Source organism: Leguminivora glycinivorella, chromosome 24, assembly GCF_023078275.1.
Source record: "Leguminivora glycinivorella isolate SPB_JAAS2020 chromosome 24, LegGlyc_1.1, whole genome shotgun sequence".
Classification (NCBI taxonomy): Eukaryota; Metazoa; Arthropoda; class Insecta; order Lepidoptera; family Tortricidae; genus Leguminivora; species Leguminivora glycinivorella.
In genome coordinates this window covers 11,730,415-11,753,674 of record NC_062994.1, presented here as the reverse complement: position 1 = coordinate 11,753,674, position 23,260 = coordinate 11,730,415, and the positions used below count along the sequence as shown (strand labels likewise).

Here is a 23,260-nt window from a genome sequence, read left to right as displayed (position 1 = left end):
ATTGAACGAGATCGGAGCGCTCCGATCAACGAACGAAACGGCACAAGCCTAGTTCTTTTTGAAGTTTTATTCTAGAGTGTGTTCATAAGAAAAGAGTCAGAAGGTATTTGATCCCATACATTTCATGATTCTTTACTACCTATGTGTGGCATTTGACAAAAAAAGACAAGGCAAGCTACACTGGCGCCATCTATTAAGTACCACTATACACTAAAGAAAATACAAATTGATAATGCAATGCGGCAAAAGCGAACATGCCGTGGCATTCTGTTCTTTAACCTTTTTTTTTTAACTCGCCTGTCAGTCAAGGCGCTCTTAAAAAATCAGCAATAATTTTTATAACAGCAGTGGTATCGGAATCCAGATATTCAAATTGTTAGCAGTTTTGATATTGGTGTAATAACGGAATGCTCTGCTTTTCATAACAGTATCAAAATTAAAAAAAAAATGACAATTCTCTGTGCATTCAATGTTAACGGAAAAATTTGGACCGGATTAAAAATATACCTCGACCATCTGACCTACGAGAGAGTGTCGAAAAGTTTATCACGAAAAACATGTTTAAGAATAACGCCGTGGCTTGCTGTCGCGCGACCGTCGAGCGACAGCGATGCGACGCGACGAAATGAAACCTTCGATCTCTATGGAAGTAGGCGATGCGATGCGAGTGTCGCCCGTCGTCCACGCAAGACACGGCATAATCATACCAAGCGAAGTTAGCAGCGATTTTGATTGAGCATCATTATAAACGTGTAACGTCAATGAAATTAAAGCCTGACCAGACATGTATAGTATATACACAGTATAATAAAGAGTACTATAGTCAAGAGGGCGCTGTTATTCGATATATCCGGTGACAGTTCAGTTAAGTATGGAAAAAATAGTTCTTATAAAATTCCGCAACATGGCGCATATTCGTATATTTATCAGGTTTAATGACATTGGCGGGACTATCAAAAATGGCTGCCAGCTTTGTTTAATATGAAACACTTTTTTAAAAACTTTTTTAAGAAAAATCACTCGTTTCTCGACATCACCTTCGGTCATATTTTAAAACGATCGTCCCCTTACAGCGAATTTTCTCCTTGACTTAAAATTTGTTTAGTAAGTGATCTGATAAAAACTTTATTGCAACATTGATCTAGTTTCTAAGAGTGTTGACTGGATTTAGAACTTTGTAGCATTAACTTTTAAGTGCTTGGAGTAAAAGAGATAAATTACAATTCATTTTAACCCCCTACTTAATAAGAATCTTGTTTAAAATGGCAATTAAATAAAAAATAAAAATTAACTCTATCAACAGCTATTAAAATTATTATTAAAAATAGATCAGTTTTTTGGCGTTTAAGGGGTTAAAAAAATTGTCGTCTATTTTAAAATACAGGAATGAAAATTGTGTTTTAAATAATTTGTTTATTTAAAACATTTGTATGGACCAATGTAAAGTAAGCTTTTAAAAAGTTTTTACAACAAAAAATGTACCAAATCAAAGGATAAGACGATAATTTGGAAGCCAATTCTATTTTTTAAATGAAAATTGATGTTTTGTTGATATGATACGACATTGCAATTTTGTCCTCAAAAAAAATTATTCAAGTACCTGGAATTACACTAAAAGTACATTTTGCGTACACCAATAATAGATGAATCGTATTATATCAATTTCAAATTTTGAAATATGAATGGCGCTCCAGAAAGATGTGACATGTGGAACTGATAGGAAAATTTACAAAACTAGTTGTATTTTTGTCCCTTTCATACTTACCTCCATTCCCAAAGTGGGAGAGAGAAAAAAACTGTCATTTTATATTAAAATACCATTAACCTATTGTAAAAAAATCTCATTAAAACTATATTAGGCTAAAATTGTGATACCAACTTTGCAATAATACGGACAAAAAAATACTCGTCAAAATTGCAATAAAAATAATAATTCTTAAGTGCCTATATAGTTATGTAAATAACTTAGTTGTACATAATTTACCATTTATTCTATTGTAAATATTTATTTGGATAAGCTTTAAATAAATTATTGAGGCATGTATTTATTTTCTGACTTGGATTCACCTTTTTATTGTTTGATTGAGGATGTAGCACTATTTAAGAACAATTTAGGTTTAATAAAGTGTATTTATTGTTAATTTATATTTGCAACTTTTATTTTAAACCCTTTTTATTTTAGGTCACCTCCCCACACTAGGTAGCGTTTATTTGCATAATCAAACAGCTTATTAATTAAATCTTAGGCTTGTTATTAAAACGAAAATAATAATAAGTACATAGCAGACTAACTCCGTATCGACAGATAAAGTCGAAGAAAAAAACGTACCTCTGTACCATACAGAAAAAGGTACGGGGGGCCTAGATGGCATTACATTAGCTTTGGGGTACGCTCGGCTAGATGGCGCTAATATTAATATTTGACATTCTAACACATATCAAGCTAAGAATATGGGCCAAATTGTCAAAACTGAGGTTCAAAAGTTTTAAGCCTATGTCAAGAGATGACAGTCTATGCACTATTACACATTTTACTTTGACAGTAACTCTCTATAATACTCGATCCTCTTCGGTACATACTAATTATTTTCGTTGGGTTGGGTTATCCAGTTACTTTTTGAAATCTACAAATGTTTTCTTTTTACTAATTCATAGAAGAATCTATCCATAATTTAAAACTTTTCTGTATTCAGTTTAAACAATTTATAACTTACATCATAAAATTAATCAAAACGGCCCTTTAAATATATATTTTATTGGGTTGGTAAGAAAGTAATGAGCGATCGATTGAATTCCACATAAAATTTTTGAGAGAGTTCTAGAATCGTCTATGGTCGAAAGTATATAAAGGGCGAGTCGCGCAGTTTCTCGTCAGTCATTCACTAGCTGTCGCCGAGCTAATATAAGGAAGAAAATGGACGAATTAAAAGTGCATGTAAGGCATTGCTTACTATATGAATTTCAGTCTGGCCATTCAGCCGCCGAAGCAGTGCGTAATATATGTCAGCGTGTTGCTCCTGAAATTGTGTCTGAGGCCACGGCGAAACGATGGTTCCAGCGGTTTCGTAGTGGCGACTTTTCATTATCAGATCAACCTAAGTCTGGTCGACCGGTGAAGATTGATGTAGCCAAATTAAAAACCTTAATTGAAGGAGATCCGAGGCTAACGAGTCGTACTCTTGCTACCGAGTTAGGCTGCTCTCATGTCACCATAGAAACACATTTACACGAGTTGGGAAAAAACTACAAATACAATGTTTGGATACCGCACGAACTTGATAGAGATCAACTAAACCGCCGTGCCGATATCTGCATAAGGTAACGGCGGCTATCAACGCGGGTATCGAAATCGACGTCCATTACCGCCGCATTTGCAAATACACATTTTATAGGCAAACCGACCAATTTCTTAAAAAAAGTTACTCACACAAAGGAAGCCTGTTTAGTTGACTAACGCACATATAGGCGATAGAGAGTGTGAATGAAAGAAGACGCTCGCTATTTGACAGTTTTTGCCACGGGGCCGCGAGAAGAGGTTGTGTCATACTGACGTGTGACGCTAAACCTAAGTGAACTCCAATATCATTTAGTAGTTTACGTAATAATTATGGCAAACAGGTGAAAGTTATGCATTTCAAATTATTGTTTATAGTTTTCTACATGACTTCTGAGTACTTTTTACGTATTGTTTAGCCTGGAAATGTGTTTAAAGTGGAAATTAAAAGACAGCGGTGAAAGGCGCCATTTCGTGAGTAGATTCTATTACTGTGGTATACCACAGTAATAGTTAAAGTAGTGATATTAGTTCTTTTTGCTTTATTTTAAGTATATGTGATCAGTTATATAATGTCTTACAGTTGTTTCAATCTTGATCTATTCACGCTATCAAAGAACTATTTACGCGGTATGAAAATTATTCAACAAAACCTTAATTTTTAGCAAAAACTTCATGACTGATTTCGTAGTTTCTATGAAAACCGTTAATTTGTCAATTTTTTTAAACATTGACATAAAGTCTGATGCTTACTTACCAGTTATGTAAACTTGGTTTTAATATAAGGTTGCAATATTTTATTTTGATTTGTAATGAAAATACATCTGTATGACTTTGTTTTTATGGGTCGGAATTAGATTTTATAATACTCAAATTTATGCCTATTACCGATGGTACGATCAGATAACCCTCGGTAATAGAATATATAAGAATCTATTACCGATCCATGCAATATTTGTTTGGGTCGGTAATGGGTTCCTATAGAAGTATCTATTACCGAGCGACATATTAGTCTTGTATCAAAATATGACATTTAGTGTACCGTAAGTACAGATTTCTTAGGTAAAACTGAGTCTTCTGTGGGTATTCATAAAGGAGGATAGTATAGGTATATGTATTTGTCATAATTTGTATATTCAACCGTCGGTATTAAGCTCCGAATTTTGAGATGGGTTTCTATTTACCGATGGCAGAAAAACACTGTCATTCATACCCTCGGTAATGAAATCTCAATTCGCGTTAATAGAACTGCAGCCTGTTCATTACCACGGTAATAGAAAATTTAGGTATGTTGGCTTCAATAATCATTTTATGACATATAATAAACTAAAATGATCCTAAAACTCTTCAAAACTAATAGTTCAATAAATACTCTTCCATAAAAAAAATATTTGTGGTCGTTAATGAGCTTTGATACCCTTAATTTTTTGGTATCTTTTGAAATCTTCCTTAAGTACCACGTTAATAGGCGCCATTACCTTACAACTTCTGTCTTTTCGCCGCACATTCAACTGGTTGGACCATCTTATCACTGGAGATGAAAAATGGGTCTTATATATAAATCATACACGCAAACGTCAGTGGCTAGCTCCAAACGAAAAAGGAATAGAGGCACCAAAAACAGAGCCTCACCCGAAAAAAGTTATGCTGTCCGTTTGGTGGGATATTCATGGTATTATTCACTGGGAACTCCTACCAAGTGGAATGACTGTTACCGCATCAGTATACTGTAATCAGCTTGAAAATTTAAACCAAAAAATCTGTCAGAATCGTCCACAGCATGCTAAAGTTTTTTTCTTACACGACAATGCTCGCCCACACATTGCAAAAGTGACTCGGCTAAAGCTATTGGAGCTAGGTTGGAAAGTGATACCTCATCCACCGTACTCTCCAGACTTGGCACTTACGGATTACGCATTGTTCAGATCCCCTAAGCAATGCCTTGAATGAAAAAAAGTTCGATGATCAAGCCCATCTACGACAGTACATAGCTGAGTTTTTTGAATCTAAACCTAAGAACTTCTTCGCCGATGCTATTCATTCTTTACCAGAACGATGGAGATAAGTAGTAGATAACGAAGGCCGTTATATTTTTGATAAATGATTAAAATAATAAATTAAATAAAAATTACAATATTGGTTATGATTCGCTCATTACTTTCTTACCAACCCAATATAATTAAAGATCATCCCACATTCAAAATAAGTTAACTACTTTATTCTCTATATTCCTTCTTATCTTCAAAATTCCTTATTCAAACGCTCTGACGCTCTGATTGGTCAGCTACCAGCCAATAGGGATGCGGAGCGCGCGCACGTGTTTAACCAGCAACGAGTGCAGAGGGCGGTAGTATCGCTCGAGAGCTGATGAGGAGATGCCGTCTATGCCGATCGTCACTTGGAGTAATTCTTGATAGTTATGAGAATGGCCTTTTGACATTAGTTCTCTGTAATGTGAAAAGATTTAGCTATACTTAATTGGCGTTTTAAGCTTTTCTTCATAGCGTTGCTAATATCTATAATATCTGAAATTCTTTTAATTATAATTTAATTCTCAAACAATTCATAGAGTTGTGTTCCTGCCGGCAAAAATTGCCAGAGGTCAACATGGGTAGTGTGTGTTAGGTCCGTCATCACATATGAACACATCAGGAGTTGGCGGTGATCATCAGTCAGACCATATGCTTGTTTACCACCAACGTAGTATAAACAGATCCGCCTTGGTAAGGTATTGACGAAATTTCATTTGTTATTGTTAGTCGCGTTTCGGTTAACGAAAACATTGTGAGGAAATCGGACTAATCCCAATAAGGACTAGTTACCGGTATGCTTGTGTTAGAAGGTCAGATGGCAGTCGCTTTTGTAAAACTAGTGTCTACGCCAAATCTCGGGATTAGTTGTCAAAGCGGATAAAAGGCTCCCATGAGCCGTAGCAAATGCCGGAATAATGCAAGGAGAATAATGATGATGGGATACGTATTTGCGTCTCTCACCCTCCAGTCTCTGTGGATTTATAAGTTTTATAGTTTCTTAAATCGTACTAACTTCAACAGTTTCCCAGCAGCCTTGGATCCGTAGATATCACACCGGTTCATAGGTATGGTTTTTGGTATGTGTTCTTTAGCTCCAACTCGGCCAAATACGGCAGCTTTGCAAAGGCTTTCGAAGAGCTGGTGCTGGAGAAAGCTGCTTAGGAAGTATCTAAAATCATAGAAATCTATATAAGTTTATAAACGGCAAAGTCCTGAGTGACTGACTGACTTAAATCAACGCACAGCCCAAACCGCTAGTAGTTATATAAATCAAGGTGAATTAAGACGAAAACAGCTACAAAAAAGGTTCCAGTCTGATCTTGGATACAATAAATGTACCTACAATATTTGACAATGAGGTCACAGAAATGCAAGAGATGGCAAAGTGCAAGAAGTTAAAGGTAAGTTTAGGTTAAAAATAAGTATAGCAAATGAGGAGAGACTATAAAAGTTACCCTTTATCGTCAGGTATACATGACGGATGAAATAAATAAAATAATAAATAAATATTAGTGGACATTCCTACACAGATTGACTGAGTCGCACGGTAAGCTCAAGAAGGCTTGTGTTGCAGGTACTCAGACAACGATATATGTATATAATATACAAATACTTATAAACATAGAAAACATCCATGCCTCAGGAACAAATATCTGTGCTCATCACACAAATAAATTCCCTTACAGGGATTCGAACCCGGGACCGCGGCATAGCAGGCAGGGTCACTACGCGCTAGGCCAGACCGGTCGTTAAAAAAAGTATCGTCGATCCCGAAATTCTGCAAAAAACTTAACTATATACTTAAAGCAAATGTTATTTTGAATGTATCTTCGATGAAATTATGGCGTTTACTTAACTTATTCACAAGAAGTGCTATCAATGTCAGTTGCCAATTTAAATTGCAATGATCCATCTACGAAAATATTTTTTTTTTATTATAAACTGGCCAGTGATCGACCTTAGTCGCACCTGATGGAAAGTGACGACAAGGCCGAGGTTGTAACTCACTGGTTCAGTAATAGCCTATTCACTCTTGACTTGAATTCACCCAGATTGTATTCGCCCGGGAATACAGACGAGGGGATCATGTTCCATTCCTTAGCAGTTCGCATTAGGAAAGAAGAGGCAAACCTCTTCGTGCGAATGAAAGGTAGGTAGACAACGTAAGGGTGAAACCGCTCCCCGCGCCTGGTTGTCCGGTGATGGAACGGGGAAGGAGGAACCAGGTCATGCAGTTCCTGTGCACACTCTCCAGAATGTATAATAATGTGTAATTATATTTAAGTTCGTCGAACCTTATAAATGGTGTGTTATCAGGGACATGATACTTAGCCCCAGCATCAAATCCCTCCTCACTCCTTCTCTCCGGAGGCGCTACACCTTGCAGTTCCATCATCAGATCCCAAAACTCTTCATTCAGAGCTTCCTCCTTCAAATCTCCTTCAAAATACCTCCATCTATACTCATCTATGACCAGCGCAAATGGTATCTGTGGTATTTTATTTAGAGCTTGTTTAAGAAGTAATATATCATCTGTGGTTAAATCTTTCCATTCTGCATTTGAATTTTCATGAATTTCTTTAGATTTTAGAATTTCTTCATCAATGTTGTCTCTTTGGGGATCTTCATTTGTTGAATCGATGGAATGTAGTTGCTCTTTAGGTAAGGATTCTTGGCTGGATAGTTTAGTATCCAGTTTAGGGTTGATGAAAAGCATGGAGTCGTTGATAAGGCCGAGGCGGTAGAGGTGTTGTGGGGTTAGGACTCCGTACATGATGGTGTCTCCGATGGTTTCGTGGAGTGCTGAGTTTGCTTGCTGGGAAAAAAATAGAGTAACTGGAGGTACTATTAGCTGCAAAAGTGCAAGGCGAATTTATCAATTAATTCATTCATCATTTCTCCATGCAATTTTGCAACTGATAGTACATATTCATTTGAAATAGTGATAAAATCCTTCAGTATGATGCCAAAGGAAATACGATGACATATCATCATATTTAAATCATCCTTGGCAGGAGTGGTGTTCAAGACATGGAGAGGTAACTTTTGAAATTTAGAATAATATTTGAAATCGAATTTGAATTTTACGCTCGAGATTAAGACCAAAACATAAACACTTTTGGAGATAGAAAAAAATCAGGGTGGAACTTAGAATTCCTATAATTTTGGAATTTGTAATTTAGTTTTGCTTTAGTAAGGTGAAACACGTACCCTAAAAATACCAGGCTGGTTTTCGTACGCCATGTAGTACTGAATGTGTCCCAACTCATGATGGATCACGTACAGATCTTCTGCTGTTGACCCTGAACAATATAAGAGCCTGAAAAATTAATGGTGAATTTAATTCGGGGATCCGGCAGACCACACCGCCGATGGCGGGATAAACTGGACTCATTTTTGATTGGCTGGCCAGAAATAGCACTAGACAGAGAAGATTGGAAAAAGAGGGGGGAGGCCTTTGCCCAGCAGTGGGACACAGTAGGCTCTGAATAATAATAATTAATTCTTCTAGGAATTTTTTATATCACGTCGGTGACAAACAGGTATACGGCCCGCCTGATGGAAAGCGGTCACCGTAACCTATGGACGCCAGCAACTCAAGGGAGTCACATCCATTACTTTTATCGATGAGGGCGTAACAATAAGGAGTTTTTATGATATAGAGGTAGAAGACAAACAAGCGGACAAGTTGCCTGATGGTTAGTGATCACTGCCGCCCATGGATTCCTGAAAGACCAGAAGGGTTGGATACAATCACGCCTGTATCCCATAAAGGGGTAGGCGAAGCACATGAGACTACTCAAGTTTCAGTGCCACTCTTGGCAAGAGGTTGAAAGAAACGAAAATTGTGACATTGAGGTTGCCAGCCTCTCGCCTTCGCTACAACCATATCACACAGACGACTTTTACGACACCCACGGGAAGAAAGGGGGTGGTGAAATTCTCAACCCGTCACTACACGGGCAATACTCTGTGGTAATACCTGAAGTCGCCACCTTGAAACAAGTCTGCCGCGGTGCCATGGCAACGCGTGGTTGCGCTGCGCCGTTCAAACACGGATTGCCGCCAAAACGTATCCGTCATGGCGGGCAGGCCGAGGGATTGGTAGAAATCTTCCGCGTGTTTTACCTGCAAAAATGTAATTAGTTATACTCATTAGATTCAGACTGTTTCAGTATTGCTGACTTGCTGACGCAAATAATATATCTTAAATGCATTGCGGCATTTGCGGCAGTACCCTCGACAACATTACCACAGCAATGCTGACTACATTTGTGACAGCAGTGCCGTATAGTATGGCCACTCCTGCTCCCCGCTGAAAGTGCCGCCCACCCCCTCTCGGTTACCTCACAGTTATCGCCTGTCAAAACGCGAACCGTCGACCAGTCATATTTCATTATACGCGTTCACCTACACGAGCTTAGACTGTGTGATGAACTCGCCTCTTTCATATATTTGATCGCCAGTGTCCGAGGTGGTAGTGCGGTCATAATATTACGCTGCGTAAGTGCAATTACACCTTGCGTATAATTTAATTAGTTCGTAATGTTTCAAATTTACAGAATAACTTATTTTAAATGGGAGAAGAAAGAGGCTCAAGAAGAGAATCCATACTAATATTATAAATGGGGAAGTATGTGTGTCTGTTTGTTTGTCCGTCTTTCACGGCAAAACGGAGCGATGGATTGACGTATTTTTTTGAGTGGATATAGTTGAAGGGATGGAGAGTGACATAGGCTACTTTTTGTCTCTTTCTAATGCGAGCGAAGCCGGCAAAAGCTAGCAGTATATAATTAGACAGACTCATGTAGGTATTATAAGTACTTAGGGATAGGGATTTGCAAAGAATTTAAAATTACATACTGTTTTAACATACCATGTCCACAGTAGTCCAGTTAGTGTTCTTAATGCTTTTGTCGAGGTCTATTATTTGAGGCAGAATAAGATCAGCAATTGACTCCCAGTTCTGTGCCCATAAATTGCCTAAAAAAAAAGAATTTAAAACCTTTAAACTCGAGATTAAAGTCTACTTGATGTCTCGACTCTCGCACTAGGTACATTTATTTATTTATTTATGTATATGTGTATTTTATTCATATATATATATTATACTAATATATATGTAGGTTTACTTATTGTATTTGTGTATGTTTATTTTATAATAGTAGATATTTAATCGTTAAAATCTCATACTGGCTTTATAATCTTGTGCACCAAACTAACTATCTCTGTTTTTCCCAATGGTTGACTGGTAGAGAATGCCTTAAGGCGTTCAGTCCGCCATTTGTACTTTTTATTGATAATTTGTGCAATAAAGTTTAAATAAATAAATAAACTCTGAAATGATCTCGTCAATCTCGTGTACTTATTATTGTTTAGTATCTCATCATCATCATCATATCAGCCCTTTATCGATCACTGCTGAGCATAGGCCTCTCTTCTAGTACGCCACTTTTCCCGGTCCTGGGCTAGTCTCATCTAGTTGTGACCCGCTATTTTCCGGAGTTCAGTATTTAGGTCTAGGTGAGTTTAGGAGTAGTCACTAGATTTTGGTCGCAACTACATTTGATGATGATAATCTAGCCATGGAGCCCCGCGTGGCGGGGTTTTTAATTCCATTCACTTGGTCAGTTTGCTCTTTGGGTATCTGAAGCAACCTAACAAATATATGAATTTTACTACTACATACATACATACATACATACAATCACGCCTGTATCCCATAAAGGGGTAGGCAGAGCTCATGAAACTACTAAAGCTTCAGTGCCACTCTTGGCAAATAAGGGGTTGAAAGAAAACGAAACTGTGACATTGCAGTGACAGGTTGCCAGCCTCTCGCCTACGCCACAATTTAACCCATATCCCACAGTCGCCTTCTACGACACCCACGGGAAGAAAGGGGGTGGTGAAATTCTTAACCCGTCACTACACAGGCGACTAGTAGTATGTTGAATTTTATAATTAGCTACCAACTACCAATATAACCTTACCAAGTAAATGCGCAGGTATAGCACCTTTCTCCGGCACTATATCTCCATACTTCTTTCTCAAGTAATATCTGGCAACACCATGTAGAAGGGAATACAACGGTTTGACTCGGTTGTATAGACGACGGCAGATCAGACGTAAGTCGGTTACTTCTGATTCGTCACGCCAGGTGGCGCCGATGTCTGTGTAACCTAAAATAAATAAATATTTTTAAGTGAGTTCTAATATCGAATCAACTTAGATAATTAAGGTAATGGCGCCTATTAACGTGGTACTTCAGGAAGATTTCAAAAGATTCCAAAAAATTAGGGGTATCAAAGCTCGTTAACGACCACAAATATTTTTTTTATGGAAGAGTATTTATTGAACTATTAGTTTTGAAGAGTTTTTGGATCATTTTAGTTTATTATATGTCATAAAATAACTATTGAAGCCAGCATACCTAAATTTTCTATTACCGTGGTAATGAACAGGCTGCGGTTCTATTAACGCGAATTGAGATTTCATTACCGAGGGTATGAATGACAGTGTTTTTCTGCCATCGGTAAATAGAAACCCATCTCAAAATTCGGAGCTTAATACCGACGGTTGAATATACAAATTATGATAAATACATATACCTATACTATTTTCCTTTATGAATACCCACAGAAGACTCAGTTTCATCTAAGAAATCTGTACTTACGGTACTCTAAATGTCATATTTTGATACAAGACTAATATGTAATAGATACTTCTTTAGGAACCTATTACCGACCCAAACAAATATTGCATGGATCGGTAATAGATTCTTATACATTCCATTACCGAGGGTTATCCGATCGTACCATCGGTGATAGGCATAAATTGGAGTATAATAAAATCTAATTCCGACCAATAAAAACAATGTCATACAGATGTATTTTCATTACAAAATAAAATATTGCAACTTTATATTAAAACCAAGTTTACATAACTAGTAAGTAAACATCAGACTTTATCTCAATGTTTAAAAAAATTGACAAATTAACGGTTTTCATAGAAACTACGAAATCAGTAATGAAGTTTTTGCTAAAAATTAAGGTTTTGTTGAATATTTTTCATACCACGTAAATAGTTCTTTGATAGCGTGAATAGATCAAGATTGAAACAACTGTAAGACATTATATAACTGATCACATATACTTAAAATAAAGCATAAATAACTAATATCACTACTTTAACCATTACTGTGGTATACCACAGTAATAGAAGGTATACCACAGTAATAGAATCTACTCACGAAATGGCGCCTTTCACCGCTGTCTTTTAATTTCCACTTTAAACACATTTACAGGCTAAACAATACGTAAAAAGTACTCAGAAGTCATGTAGAAAACTATAAACAATATTTTAAAATGCATAACTTTCACCTATTTACCACAATTATTACGTAAACTACTAAATGAGATTGGAGTTCACTTAGGTTTAGCGTCACGCGTCAGTATGACACAAGCTCTTCTTGCGGCCCCGTGGCAAAAACTGTCAAATAGCGAGTGTCTTCTTTCATTCACACTCTCTAGCGCCTATATGTGCGTTAGTCAACTAAACAGGCTTCCTTTGTGTGAGTAACTTTATTTAGGAAATTGGTCGGTTTGCCTATAAAATGCGTATTTGCAAATGCGGCGGTAATGGACGTCGATTTCGATACCCACGTTGATAGCCGCCGTTACCTTATATTAATTATAGACTTACATAATATTGTCTTCGGTTACCGCGATAGTTACCTACTCATAAAATAAAACTATGGAAACGGAATACATCGCGTATAATTAATTTAAAATTCATCCCAATTTCATTGTAAATTCATTAGCATGTACATAACAATTATCTTAACTTAACAGATTGCTCCATCATTTCTTGTCTGCATATCGAAAGCTGTCACAAAAGCTGCCCTAGCGTAAAAGTGACTGATGACAATCAAGTGCGGGTAGTTCGAAAAACTCGTACAGCTAGAAGATGTTGATACAACTTCCAGCCAGTCTACCCGTGACCACGGACGTAATGTCATGTCCGAAACGTCGGGTTAAATATAAAACGTAAGTTTTACGCGATTAAGTCCCGTTTTAATTTAATAATATGAGCTGTCACAAAACTTAAAATTCCGCTTAGCAGCCTTATTCTCTACATCCACCAACTCCCTATATGGCAGGAGGCGACCAACTATTATATTTTCCCCTCACTAGCTCGGAAACACGTGTTTTGTCCTTTAATACCAGCGGGTAAAAACGCATTTTATCCACAAGTGGGTAAAGTAATCTGCCACCGCCAGTAGGAATAGTTATTTGTTATACAAGGGGGCAAAGTTGTATTTTAACGCCGAGTGTGGAATTGAAAAACGAGCAAGTGAAAGGATTCTATAGTTGAACCACGAGCGAAGCGAGTGGTTCTAGAATAGAATCCTGAACTTGCGAGTTTTTTAACACATGAGAAGTAAAATACAACTTTGCCCCCTTGTATAACAAATAACTATTCCTACTGGCGGTGGCAGATTGTTCCAGCACCTGATGGCTGCATATCGAAAGCTGATAAAAACTTACCATTCCGTTTAGCAGCCCTATTTTCCACATCCACTAGCTCTCGATATGGCTTCTTCATAGGAGGCCCAACCTTCTCCCTCCAAGATATCCACAACCAGCGCAAAACTTCCTCGTTTCGGGAGAATCTCATCATTTTATCGAAATCGGTGTCGCCGTACAAACAGAGGGAGGTCTCGGATTTCTCGTTTACTGCTAGTTTTGCGACTCTGAAATAATATGTTGGTTGACGGATTTTTTAAAGAATAAATTTAACTAATGATGATACAATAATAATAGGTACAAACTTTAGAGTTGTATATTACTAGCTTTTGCACGCGATTTCGCTCGCGTTAATTTCGCCAATTGCGGAATGCTCCATTCAAACTTCCACCCCCATTTTAGGGAAGTGGGAGTTTAGTAAAAGATAAAAAGTAGCCTATGTCACTCTCCATCCCTTCAACTATCTCCACTTAAAAAATCACGTCAATTCGTCGCTCCGTTTTGCCGTGAAAGACGGACAAACAAACACACACTTTCCCATTTATATAGTATGGACTTGGACTAGCTCTTGCCCGCGGCTTCGCTTGCGTTAGAAAGAGACAAAAAGTATCCTATGTCACTCTCCATCCCTTCAACTATCTCCACTTAAAAAATCACGTCAATTCGTCGCTCCGTTTTGCCGTGAAAGTCGGACAAACAGACAGACATACACTTTCCCATTAGTATCAATTTAAACTTACCTGGATACTCCTTCAGACTTCACATTCAGTACTCGTTTGACAGTTGCGATATAATCCAAGATGGCGGACTCCATTCCTGACAGATCTGTAGGGGGTTTGGTTTTGTCAAACGGGATGCAGACTTTTGCGTCGGAGTATATGGATTGAAGGCGTTCGTATAATTTGCTGATTTTCCTGAAAAAGTAATTAATGAAATGAATAAATATTATAGGACATTCTTACACGGATTGACTGAGTCCCACGATAAGCTCAATGAAGGCTTGTGTTATGGATACTTAGACAACGAGATATATAATATACAAATACTTATAAATAAATAGAAAACATCCATGACTCAGGAACAAATATCTGTGCTCATCACACAAATAAATGCCCTTACTGGGATTCGAACCCAGGCTAATGTTTGTTACCACACCAACTTGTAAAAACTCTCTTGATTCTTTGAAAACGGATGAGAAAGCTGCTTATTATTGTAGCGTTACGTACTCTTACAAGAGTCTTTTGCAAGAGTACGTAACTGCTAACCTAAAGGGTGAAAAGAATTTGAAGGGATGGAATGAAAATAAGTAAATAAATCAGGGGTAGGTACTTTATTATACGGCTCTTTTGACGATATGACACGAGGTATTAAAAATAATAAGTCAGATAATCCAAAGTCCCAAAGCAGCGGCACGCAACGTGTGAGAAGACTCGAGGTAAAGGCGGGCAGCGGTTAAAGATGATGCGGAGTACAACGTGCAGGGGCAAACGTCGAGTACGACGTGCAGCAGCGTTCGCCGGGAGCTTCCAGCAGACAGGCCAGGTCACGCGCCCTAGCGCCAGGCACAATCAGCAGCGTTCGTAGGAGCGCCCAGCAGACGGGCCAGGTCACGCGCCCTAGCGCCAGGCACAATCAGCAGCGTTCGTAGGAGCGCCCAGCAGACGGGCCAGGTCACGCGCCTCTAGCGCCAGGCACAATCAGCAGCGTTCGTAGGAGCGCCCAGCAGACGGGCCAGATCACGCGCCCTAGCGCCAGGCACAATCAGCAGCGTTCGTAGGAGCGCCCAGCAGACGGGCCAGCTCACGAGGTAGATTGCACGGCCCGCAGCTCGCCGAAGGAGGAGAGGACTTGAAGAGGGTTTTCTTGAAGAGTGCGGGGCCTGGCTTGGCCCCGCACGGACCCTTTATAACTCGTTAGCTCTTAGGAGAACGACGAAATAATAACTGATGGGTTTGACACGAGGGCCGCTTATATACCCATGATTGAGAATTTAGAAAACTAAATTTAAAATTTAAATATTATCGCTAGCCAATTATAAAAATATGGTCTAAAACTAATAAACCTACATTAAAAGTATACATACTTAACTCTTTAGTCAGTTTAAAACATGAAAGAATATTGATTGACATGGTGATGTCAATCAATAAATAAATATGTCAAATTAAAATATGAATCTAATTCGATGTTTTTCTGCAAACAAATAGTTAAAAATGTTGTAGACTAGAAAGGTAAGTTTCGCCGTTGCGAACTGCATCGATCAATACTATGTTTATTACATGTAGGAGAAATAGAATCTAAATTTGAACATAAATCGTTGCAGTTACAGACAGACGCCAGTAAACAGATAAAAAGGATTACAAGAGCATATCTACTACATTTGTCAGGAAGAAAACCATGAAGTATTTCCAGAAGGTAACAAAGTAAATTTAGAATAGAGATCATTAGAAAAATAGAGAAACAAACAGAGGTCGTAGTCTTTCCACGCATCTTACAGATTCACGAGAGTTTTAGGTCTCCCTATAACGTTAACATATGCATTTTCCAGGCAAGTGAACTGAAGATAGAACGTACGATTTCGATGAGTTGAAAATCGGAATAAAGGATTGTCGCTGTCTTATAGCAACAGAGTGCAGGATCGCCAGTCTGTGAAGTTAAATATTAGAAGGTATGATCGAGATACTACATTATATCCACAATAGTAATTTCATACTTATTTAAGTTTGACGACCGGTCTGGCCTAGCGCGTAGTGACCCTGCCTGCTACGCCGCGGTCCCGGGTTCGAATCCCGGCAAGGCCATATATTTGTGTGATGAACACAAATATTTGTTCCTGAGTCATGGATGTTTTCTATGTATATAAGTATTTGTATATTATATATATCATTGTCTGAGTACCCACAACACAAGCCTTCTTGAGCTTACCGTGGGGCTCAGTCAATCTGTGTATGAATGTCCTATAATATTTATAAAAAAAAAATACAAATTTAAACATGCCCATGTGGAGACGGCTAAATTTAACAGCATCATTCCCAGATATTTATGCATTTGAAAAAAAAACTTAACAAGGAGATTACAAAAACTTACATAGCCTCATCGAGCGTGAACCTTGGGCCCCTGCAGAACAAATACGCCATCCTCCTCTCCGTTCCATTTAGCAGCTGACTCCGCTCAAGCGAGGCCAATCTTGCGCAACTCCTCTCCTCCCACGCAATCCGCTGTCGTTGATAGTTCGCAGACCTGTAATAAGAAAAGTGAATACTTTACTGCCTGTGTGGTGACGGGTTAAGAATTTCACCACCCCCTTTCTTCCCGTGGTCGTAGAAGGCGACTATGGGATATGGGTTAAATTGTGGCGTAGGCGAGAGGCTGGCAACCTGTCACTGCAATGTCACAGTTTCGTTTTCTTTCAACCCCTTATTTGCCAAGAGTGGCATTGAAGCTTTAGTAGTTTCATGTGTTCTGCATATCCCTTTATGGGATACAGGCGTGATTGTATGTTGTTGTTATGAATACTATACTATATTCTAGAGATGAATACGAATATTCGGCCGAACATTCGGTTCAGCTATTACCGAATCGAACATTCGGCCGAATATTCGGTTCCGCCATATTTAAATCCTGGCTTACAGTTAAAAACTTTACAATGATTGGTAATGGCAAAGAGGATCAAGTATTATAGAGAGTTACTGTCAAGGTAAAATGTGTAATCACAGTGCATAGACTGCCATCTCTCAATACAGGCTTAAAACTTTTGGACCTCAGTTTTGACAATTTGGCCCATATAGTTAGCTTGATATGTGTTAAAATGTCAAATATTAATATTAGCGCCATCTAGCCGAGCGTTCCCCAAAGGTGTAACGCCATCTAGGCCACCGTGCCTTTTTCTCTAGGGCTTTGAGTTACGTTTTTTTCTTAGATTTTATCCGTCTATACGGAGTTATATATGTCTTTGATTCTGTCTAAGCTAGCTCTACAACGACATAAATAAGTTTCGCGGTGTCACTTTCTTATAAGTACTTAATACTTTGTCACATCTTTGTCACTACAGATGCCATCAGAGTTTGCTACTAGGCATTTTTTTTTCTTTTTTGTGCATCCAACCAAGAGTGTATCCTGAGTCTCAATTCGACACGGCCAACTTGACGTTTCACGTTGATTCTCCGTTGATAGTGAGCGTAGCCGAATGCACACCCGCTCACGATAATATCTCTTTCGTAGCTATCTATCTCTATCGCTCTTGTGTATTGGTGTGACAGAGCCAGACTACATTTCTGCAGAGTTTCGGTGGCGTTTCGTGTCGCAGAAATGCCATTCGGTTACCTGTACTGTATTATCCATCCATACTAATATTATAAATGGGAAAGTGTGTGTCTGTTTGTTTGTCCGTCTTTCACGGCAAAACGGAGCGACGAATTGACGTGATTTTTTAAGTGAAGATAGTTGCAGGGACGGAGAGTGACATAGGCTACTTTTTGTCTCTTTCTAACGCGAGCGAAGCCGCGGGCAAAAGCTAGTGTATTATATTTGACGACCGGTCTGGCGCAGTCGGTAGTGACCCTGCCTGCTACGCCGCGGTCCCGGGTTCGAATCCCGGTAAGGGCATTTATTTGTGTGATGAGCACAGATATTTGTTCCTGAGTCATGGATGTTTTCTATGTATATATGTATTATATATATCGTTGTCCGAGTACCTGCAACACAAGACTTCTTGAGCTTACCGTGGGCCTCAGTCAATCTGTGTAAGAATGTCTTATAATATAAAAAAAATGCGACATATTGTTTAAATTACCTCAAAGGAAGCTCAGGGTTCCCAGGATCCACAGAAGACTCCCAGGCAATCTCAGCAGCTGCAGCATTGAACTTAATGGTCACATCGTTAAGGTGGCGGATGTAAGGGCCGTGGGGAGACCCAGTGCACGCTCCTATGACGGTAGCTAGGAAAATGAGTAGATTGAGTAACTTCATTTCTGTGTTATTCGCATAGTTGTTCTCCTGAAAAATAAATAATGCTAATTAGTAAGTATATTACGAACTTCCATTATTTATTTATTATAACATCATCGTCATCATCCGCCTTGCGTTATCCCGGCATTTGCCACGGCTCATGGGAGCCTGCGGTCCGCTGTGACAACTGATCCCAAGATTTGGCGTAGGCACTAGTTTTACGAAAGCGACCGCCATCTGACCTTCCAACTCGAAGGGTAACTAGGCCTTATTGGAATTAGTCCGGTTTCCTCACGATGTTTTCCTTCACCGATAAGCGACTGGCAAATATCAAATGACATTTGTTTATTTGTTTATTTATTACAGTACATCCACATCATATGTATTACATCTTACACAATTGATTTAATTGCTTATAGTTCTCAGTCTGATACAAAATGACAATTAAGGAGTACATAGCACTCTCCAAGTATGAATCTGGGAACGAAATCATCAGACATTTCACACATAAGTTCAGAAAAACTCATTGGTGCGAGCTCTACGTATACAATACCATAAAAAAGGGTTCACCGGAGTCCCAGTGATCCCTAAACTTGAAAAGCGGCCATCTTATCTCAAGTACCAGTGATTTCAGATAGACAGCGTTCATTAAAACGTACACGATAACAGCTGTCCGTCCTGATGGACATTTGATTAATGTTGACGTACTGTAGCCTTAGGCACTGGTCCCACCGCGATTTAGTAAGCTATGCAAATATAACCTAACCACAAAATTAAAATTTTGAAAAAACCCCCGACCGCGACATAGTTGACCGATTTTCATGAAACATGGCTAAGAACACTCCCGACTAACTCAGCTTTCAGACAAAAAAAATTAAACCTAAATCGGTTCATCCGTTTGGGAGCTACGATGCCACAGACAGACACACACACACAGACAAACAGACAGACAGACAGACAGACATACACACAGACAGACATACACACAGATAGACACGTCAAACTTATAACACCCCTTCGTTTTTGCGTCGGGGGTTAAAAAGGGACTGACGGGAAATACTGCCGAAATTTATTTTTTATCTGAAAGTTGAATTTTCAGGTTTGTATGAGATTTTCAAAATTTCAAACGTAATGCGGAGGCTGAAGATGTTGATTTAACATACATACATACATACATACAATCACGCCTGTATCCCATAAAGGGGTAGGCAGAGCACATGAAACTTCTCAGGTTTCAGTGCCACTCTTGGCAAATAAGGGGTTGAAAGAAAACGAAACTGTGACATTGCAGTGACTGGTTGCCAGCCTCTCGCCTACGCCACAATTTAACCCATATCCCACAGTCGCCTTCTACGACACCCACGGGAAGAAAGGGGGTGGTGAAATTTTTAACCCATCACCACACGGGTTTGTATGAGATTTTCAAAATTTCAAACCTAATGCGGAGGCTGAAGATGTTGATTTAAAAAGCTGAAAATTCATACAAAGGCTTCATAGACTAAGGGTCATTGATTGATAACTATAAATTAGGTTTGCTAATTCCAGAAAAGTGTTTTTTCTCAAACATGCAATGAAATTAATTTTGTCTTTACGTTCCTTAAAATGGGCTGGGAAGTATCGCTTTTTAGGCGCAACAACTCGAGAGGACTGTAAAGGGATTTCATATTATTTTTTAGGCAAAGTATATAACTTTTTTTTATAAAATATTGTCCTTTAGAGCATTTTTTATTTATTTCATTGTATGTTTGAGAAAAGCACTATACATGCCTCGGCGTAAAAACGGATTCCCGGCCTCGTATCCCTATCCGGATTATATACCCATATGGTATATACCCACTTGGCCGGAAATCCTCATTTTCCCGGCCTCTGATGTAATGTACTATTTCGCTCTACACTAACTGTACCTACATTAAGGCTGCTTTCAAAAAAAAACGTCAAAAGAATGTAAAATTGATAGTTTTAGTCGGTGAAATACTACACTTTCCGTTATCCAATAGATTTATTTAATTCAAGTTCCAGTTAGAGCATTTTATTATCTTGATTTTTATGAGACTGGATTTTTGAAAACTAATTTACTAAATTAATTATGAATTTTTCTCTAATGCACGTTTAGAAAAACGCACGTATAGAGCTGAATCAGTCGATCTTATTTGTAAAATTTGGACAATTTTGAATATTAAAACGGGTAAATTTATAATTCGTATATCCTGTACCACAATCATTTCAGACTAGATTTTTATTTTAAGTTTTTGAAAAAGAGTAAACTAGCCTAAGGCGAATTCAATTTTTTCAGAAATTACCTAAAATTAAGTGACAATTTCTTTGAAAATCTACATCACATCGAAGTAAGTTTTGTACTTAATTAATCAGCAACGTTTACTTAAATTGCTGTTATGTCTTAGTGATTATAAATTGCTATTATTGATTTTTGCCAATTTTTTGAAAACGAGCCTTCACCGGTACAATTATTACCACTTTTGGACATTTTCTCATATTTTGTTAGACCAAGTAGAAAAAGTCCTATAATGTGATATATATTTATAAACTACTCGCAAAGCCCTTTAATTTGATACCACACACGGTATGATCGAGCGCTCGGTTGCGATTTCACTATTTTTAACACGAAAGCCCTCTTAAGGTGTATACATATTTTTGGCACTTTGTATTCACAGCTGTGTTGTTAACAGTGAGCGTAGCCGCATACACAAACGCCCACGAAACGCTCACGATAATATCTCTTTCGTAGATCTATCTTTATCACTCTTGCGTATTAGCGCGACAGAGCCAGACTACCTTTCTGCGGAGTTCCGATTTCTCCATTCCGTTCAGCTACGGGACCTGCGGGCCGATTTTTGAGTCTCACGCGTTCGAATTCAGAAAATTGTCACCGAAAATAATTAAGTAAGTCACCGTTTTGACGCGTGATTGATGCGTGGATTACGCTAGGCTAGATGTAGGTACAAATAACATACATTCACTGATGTACCTATGGATTTACAACTCTTCCCTTACTTCTCTATGATTTCGAGTCACTTTCAAATATCGGGGTGAAACGTATTGTAAAGTTTATTTGTTTTGCGGTTTTCGGACAGTTCATTTGAAATAGTGTAAATATGCCAACTTAATTAAAATAGGGATATTATTAAATTCGAGGTCTCAAAGTTTCCAACGCGAAAATGAATAGCCTAACCACAAAATTAAAATTTTGAAAAAACCCCCGACCGGGACATAGTGGACCGATTTTCATGAAACATGGCTAAGAACACTCCCGACTAACTCAGCTTTCAGAAAAAAAAAAACTAAATCTAAATCGGTTCATCCGTTCGGGAGCTACGATGCCACAGACAGACACACACACAGACAGACAGACAAAAAGACAGACAGACAGACAGACACGTCAAACTTATAACACCCCTTCGTTTTTGCGTCGGGTGCTTTGGGGAAGCGGTATATCCCCAATATTACTTACTAATTTGGTTTGTATTATACTCTGTCAAACAAGTCTGTCAGTAAATAAGAACAAAGAAAACTATATGCATCCTTTTCTTTAGGGTGCTAGAGAAAAGGATACCTATAGTTTTTTTTGTTAATGTTATTATAAATAAAACGGATGACAATATTTTAAATTACTACAATTACTGAACAATTGTGTTTTAAGGGATACATAAATTAAAAAGGTATAGGTACTCAAGTTTTTCTAATAATATAAGGTGCTAACAAATTAGTCAAGGATATTTTAAGAGATAATAAATTACATTAAAACAATTAACTTTTAACTATAATTAAGGAACCTTTGTATACCATATTTTTTGTTTTCATTTTCCGAACAAAAAAAAAATTATAATTAATTTTTCAAATAATCACCCCTATAAGAGGCTATTACTTTAAGAGGCCACTTGAATGATAGTTTAAAGAGGTTCTAGAATGTCTAGAGAGATCTCATTTAATCATCTTATTAAAATGGTGTTTTAACGTAGCAAATTTGTTCCTATTTTTCTCCAAAAAAACATAACAAAACCAATGATATTTTATACTTAAATGTACTTCGAGAGCCGAGTACTATCAGCTGTAAAAATATCCGTGACTAATTTGTTAGCACCTTATATATAAAATGGCAAAATGTGTCGCTCTCGCATAGGTCTCTTTAGTCATCAAAAGCGATGTCTTTCGGACATTGCACCATAAATCGTCTGAAATAGACGCTAAGGCCATATATATATATAGGAAGTCATTCAATTAGTGTAAGATAATAACTTTGGTACAAGTGCAAAATTAATGACGTTTTTAACCCCCGACGCAAGTGGTGTTTGACGTGTCTGTCTGTCTGTCTATGTATCTGTCTGGGTTTACTGACGATTCGCCAAAAAACGTTTCCCAAAGTTTCACATCCCAAACTATTATTCCCAAATTATCATTTCCCAAATAAACGTTTGGCAAAACAACTTATCGCAAATTGACATTTAGCAAAACTTTTTTTGGCAAGT

The 23,260-nt window shown here is 38.0% G+C and overlaps 1 protein-coding gene across 1 annotated transcript; it reads right to left on the bottom strand.

Moving 5' to 3' along the window:
* Positions 1 to 5,454: 5,454 nt before the first annotated feature.
* Positions 5,455 to 18,810, bottom strand: LOC125238791 (angiotensin-converting enzyme-like). The gene is made up of 11 exons (XM_048146234.1): positions 18,622 to 18,810; positions 16,917 to 17,069; positions 14,573 to 14,746; positions 13,854 to 14,059; positions 11,298 to 11,486; positions 10,184 to 10,290; positions 9,290 to 9,435; positions 8,518 to 8,626; positions 7,602 to 8,122; positions 6,320 to 6,475; positions 5,455 to 5,721 (listed from the first exon to the last, which is right to left on the bottom strand). The coding sequence occupies exons 1-11, from the start codon at positions 18,795 to 18,797 to the stop codon at positions 5,559 to 5,561; spliced, it is 2,100 nt and encodes a 699-aa protein (XP_048002191.1). The 5' UTR covers positions 18,798 to 18,810; the 3' UTR covers positions 5,455 to 5,558.
* Positions 18,811 to 23,260: the final 4,450 nt, after the last annotated feature.